General features: G+C 42.1%; 1 protein-coding gene across 1 annotated transcript; it reads left to right on the top strand.

Moving 5' to 3' along the window:
* The first annotated feature begins 433 nt into the window (after positions 1–433).
* On the top strand, positions 434–4,881 carry LOC132880428 (E3 ubiquitin/ISG15 ligase TRIM25-like). The gene is made up of 6 exons (XM_060913785.1): positions 434–1,069; positions 2,676–2,771; positions 2,926–3,159; positions 3,292–3,460; positions 3,608–3,718; positions 4,316–4,881. Exons 1-6 carry the CDS (start codon positions 470–472, stop codon positions 4,855–4,857), a joined length of 1,752 nt encoding a protein of 583 aa, XP_060769768.1. The 5' UTR covers positions 434–469; the 3' UTR covers positions 4,858–4,881.
* Positions 4,882–5,112: the final 231 nt, after the last annotated feature.

Below are 5,112 nucleotides of genomic sequence, written 5' to 3'. Positions count from 1 at the left end.
TTGTGATTTCTTTTCATAATAAACAATGCGAAATCAATAAAATATGGTTTTCCTTCCTGACAGCTGCGTCCTCCTCACTTTTAAAATGGCTCCAACATTCTTTAGGGATGAAGATCAGTTTAAAGATGTCATGAGGAAAAAGCTGTTGAAGTGAAACAATTGTAATTTATCAACAAGGCTGAAAGTTGTGCTTGAGGTGTCAGTAGGTGGAAAAGTCCAGAAAATTAAGATCCATTCTGTGAGTATTTCATGAAATTAATCCTAATCAGTGCGGCTACATGGGTTAAATTTCTGCACTGAAGGGAGATGAAATGGTTAATAGAGGAGTGTTCATGATCTCTCTGTGTTTGTGCTCCTCCTCTCTCTCTCTCTCTCTCTCTCTCTCTTTCACACACAGAACCAGGAAGTAACTTGTCATTTCAGAGAAAACAAAACTGATCTCTCTCTCTCTCTGTGCGATTTCAGGAAAATGGCTGAGGCCAGTATTTCAGTAGATCAGCTTTCTGTGGACCAGTTCATGTGTCCAGTGTGTCTGGATCTCCTGAAGGATCCGGTGACTATCCTCTGTGGTCACAGTTTCTGTAAGGTGTGTATTAATGGCTGCTGGGATCAAGAGGATCAGAAGGGCGTCTACAGCTGTCCTCAGTGCAGAGACACTTTCACGACAAGGCCTGTTCTACGCAGAAACAACATGCTGGATGAAGTGGTGGAGAAACTGAAGAAGACTGAAGTCCAAGCTGCTTCTCCTGCTCACTGTTACGCTGGACCTGGAGATGTGGAGTGTGATTTCTGCACCGGGAGAAAACACAAAGCCATCAAGTCCTGTCTGATTTGTTTGACTTCATTTTGTGAAATTCATCTGAAACCTCATCTTGAACGTCCTGCTTTGAAAAAACACACATTAATTGAAGCCTCAGCAAAACTCCAAGAGAAGATCTGCTCTGAACATAACAAGCTGATTGAGATCTACTGTCGTACTGATCAAACCTGCATCTGTTATTTGTGCATGTTGGAGAAACATAAAAACCATGACGCTGTTTCAGTTGCAACAGAAAGAGCTGAAAAACAGGTGAGAACTAGAAATCTTTCCAGAATTAAATCATCTTAATTATAGTTTCCCATCTTGAAACCAAAAATAGGTGCTTTAGTCAGTGATATGATTTGAACTTTAATTTCAATGTGTGTCTCAATCAGAAGGATTCTGTAAAAGCTGATTAAAATTGTCTGTGTTCTGGTGAACAGAGTGTTAAATTTATCTTCAGTGATGGTCGTAATCTGGTTAGGGGTGGGTTTCCTGATAACGTTGCCCTTTAGACCTAAAGAGAGAGTTGAGAGACTCTCTTAAGGAATGAACGTTGTCTCTGTGTGTGGTTTTCCGGAATTCACTCATAAGAAGGAGTCTAAAGAGCAACAGGACAAAGTGCGTCTTTGCAGTTCGCGTCCCCGATATAGGCATCAGTAGCTGCTAAAGGCAATCGTATTGGACATAACTAACAGTGTCCAAGTTAACTAGCTGTGTGTAAACATTAGCCATGGACAAGACTATGGCAACTTGGCGGGCAAATCCACAGAAAATCATTTGACTAATCAGACTGCGTAGCTATTTCAACATTATCACTAACTCTAAAAGCACAGACAACTTCACTGCAAGCTAATAAAACGTTTATATCACTCAATATGCTTCCACAGGTGGGATGGCGAGTTTTTGTAGGCTGTGATGTGCTCCGTTTTAGGCAAACAAAGCAAACATTTAAAGCAAAATGACTCTTTATTCCTTTCAGAAAACTGAACCATGGGTTCTAGATATAGAACCGTGGGTGTGTGCATTCCCCAGAAGAACCGCCTCCTTCCATTCTGCCATCAACTGATCGTGTTAAATAATGCTGCGGAGAAATCATTGATCTTGATTTTATCCAGTCTATGGACGTGACGTGACCCTAGTGATTACTGATAGACTGTCTCAGTGTCACCTGCGGAAAAACCAATCACGTTTTAGAAAAGAAAAAAACATCCACTTTCAAAGCTGCTTCATAGTAATGACTAACAAGGACCTTGATAGAAATGTAGTGGAGTAAAAAGGACGATATTTGTCTTTCAAATGGAGTGAAGTTAAAGTTCCCCCAAAAAAATACTCAAGTAAAGTACAGATACTCAAAAAGTGTACTTCAGTACAGAACTCAAGTAAATGTACTTCGTTACTGTCCACCTCTGATAATTAACTCGATGTTCTTGCAATGTACAAGAAAATTAATTGAACACCACCAGCAGATTCAACCCCAGTTTCCCCCGCTGACTGTGAGAGTCCCTCAGAGCCGCATGCGCATTCTGTGGATTCGGCAGCGAGCGAGTCGCTCTTTGTTCTGAACGAGTGCTCCGGGTCTCTCGTAAATTCCGAGCAAACTAAAGGACGACTTGTGCTACGATGTTGTTCGGGAAAACCACATAAGCTTGATGATGGATCTTAAGAGGTCATTTAAAACTCTCTTGTTAAGAGGCTTTCGGGAAACCCAGCCCAGATCAGTTAGTGAACATTTCTCTCTCTCTCTCTCTCACACACACACACACAGAGTACATAACCTTCAGAGCGAAACATGAATGTACTTTGAACTGACATTAATATGGAACCAGTTCGCTCGTACTGTATAAAAAGCTGAATGTATTTTATTTGTCCTCAGAGTGAGTTAAAGGAGGAGCAGATGAAATCCCAGCAGAGAATCCAGGAGAAGCAGAAGAAGGTGCAGGAGCTGGAACAGGCTGTGAACACTATAAAGGTGAGCAGTGAGCAGAGACAGAGCTGCTCCTAGAAACACACACAACATGGACAACGAGTCATTTACAGTCCCAGTAAGAGAGGGAATGATAGATGAGCTTTAAATCTTGTGTGTGTGTGTGTGTGTGTGTGTGTGTGTGTGTGTGTCCTAACAGCTCAGTGCACAGACAGCAGTGGAGGACAGTGAGAGGATCTTTACTGAGCTGATCAGCTCCATGGAGAAAAAGCGCTGGGAGGTGACGGAGCTGATCAGAGATCAGGAGAAGGCTGAACTGAGTCGAGCTGAACGACTCCTGGAGCAACTGGAGCAGGAGATTGCTGATCTTCAGAGGAGAGTCACTGAGCTGGAGCAGCTTTCACACACACACGATCACATCCATTTCCTCCAGGTAACACTCACTGTCTGATCTACAGAGCCAGCTGTTCCTCACACACTCTCTAAAACACCTCTCATTAAGGGAACAATAAATGTCCCTGTCTGACATCACAAGTGGGTTTTACATTTCATTTGCTTTCTGTAGGTTTTAGCTTTTGGACGTCAGTCTCCTCCATGGGGCAGACCAAATTTTCACACATCCAGCGTCACTGTCCAGCATCTCTCATTTGATGGAGTGAGGAATTCTCTCTCAGATCTGAAAAAGAGACTCGAGGAATTCTGTGAGGAGGAATTCAACAAAATCCCTCCACATGGTAAGAGGAGCTGTTCCTGCTGGAGAAACACAGTGATGTGTTATTTCTTAGCGATGCTCCTGCTTTCTTTTCTGCAGACACTTTATTCACCCGACGCTTTGAACTAAAACACTGATTTAAAATGAAAAAACTGACTGGATCACTTTAAACTCTTTCCATCTTTTACACAAACTCATGTTTCTATTTTTCTCTCCACAGCTGCAGCAGTTCAGATCATTTCAGAACCAGAACCACAGAGCAGAGAAGAGTTTCTGAAATGTAAATCTAAAAAACACACACACACACACACACACACACACACTGCTAGGCTTGTCATGATACATTTTGTTGGATGATATATTGTCTCAGAAATTATTGTGATAAACGATATTATTCTTGACGTCTTTTCAAGACAATTTTATGCCACTAGTAAAATAATAATGATCATGCAAACACACCCTTTCATAGAACAGTAAACTTTTTAATTAAGTCAACTTATTCAGTTCCATGAGGCTGGCAGGGGGAGTCGCTCTCTTCTGTGGGATCTTTAACTAGTTTTAGAATGCTAGTTTAAGCTGATATGTGATTGATCTAACGGTAAAACAGCACGAGGGCTCGAGAACTTTGACAGGTTACAATTTTACTTGACAACAGAATGTATCTGAATTCTGATTGGTTGTTGTATCTGAATTCTGATTGGTTGTTATATTATTGCCCTTTTGTTGTGTTCTTGAGCCCAGAGTGGGGGGAGGGGGGAGTGACAGGGTTCTACATAGAAAAGTTTTCACTGCAACCAAACTGCTGTTTTCGTGACCACGCCCCCAGCGCAGATATTCATGTTCACATTGTTCAGTTTGTTTTTCTCTCTTATTTTAGATTTCTGTTATCTGACTCTGGATCCCAACACGGCACATCGTCGCCTCATTCTGTCTGAGAAGAACAGAGCGGTGAGAGTCAGTGAGAGAGAGCAGCGTTACTCTGATCATCCAGAGAGATTTGATTACTGGGATCAGGTGTTGTGTAAGGAGAGTGTGTGTGGACGCTGTTACTGGGAGGTGGAGTGGAGCGGTGCTGGTGGTGTTGTGGACATATCAGTCTCGTATAAAGATATCAGCAGGAAAGCACTGGGTAATGAGTGTGGGTTTGGATTCAACAATCAGTCCTGGAGTCTGCAGTGTTCTTCTTTTTCTTCTCTCTCTTTCTATCACAACAACTTTAAGACTGATCTCAGAGTTCCATCCCCCTCCAGAATAGGAGTGTATGTGGATCACAGTGCAGGAACTCTGTCCTTCTACAGCGTCTCTGACACGATGAAGCTCCTCCACAGAGTCCACACCACATTCACTCAGCCTCTATACGCTGGGTTTGGACCCTACTGGTTTTCTGGTTCTACAGTGAGATTGTGTGATCCAGAATAAAAGTGTGTAGTGTTTTCTGTAAAATTCCTGCACGTTGCCACGTTGTTGCTCAGTCGTCTGTTTCACTAGAACACAATCCAGCTGCACAAAAACACTCATTTTAATATTTAGATTATAAAATATGCCGATGTCGTGTTCATCCCATATTCAGCCTGGATGATGATTGGTCCGCAGATAGAACCTTATAAATCCAGGTTTATCTGTGAGTTTGGGATTTTTATTCAAATTATTTGGATAAAAATAAGGCCAAATGTG

Source organism: Neoarius graeffei, chromosome 2 (assembly GCF_027579695.1).
Source record: "Neoarius graeffei isolate fNeoGra1 chromosome 2, fNeoGra1.pri, whole genome shotgun sequence".
In the NCBI taxonomy this organism is placed as follows: domain Eukaryota; kingdom Metazoa; phylum Chordata; class Actinopteri; order Siluriformes; family Ariidae; genus Neoarius; species Neoarius graeffei.
This window is presented reverse-complemented; position numbering and strand designations above follow the sequence as displayed.

Excerpts from the sequence above, each read along its gene's own strand:
- LOC132880428 (XM_060913785.1), top strand. The coding sequence starts at position 470 with ATGGCTGAGGCCAGTATTTCAGTAGATCAGCTTTCTGTGGACCAGTTC. Across the intron at positions 2,772-2,925 it reads AGGCTGTGAACACTATAAAG|CTCAGTGCACAGACAGCAGT; the intron begins GTGAGCAGTGAG and ends GTGTCCTAACAG. Across the intron at positions 3,461-3,607 it reads CAACAAAATCCCTCCACATG|AACTCTTTCCATCTTTTACA; the intron begins GTAAGAGGAGCT and ends TGGATCACTTTA.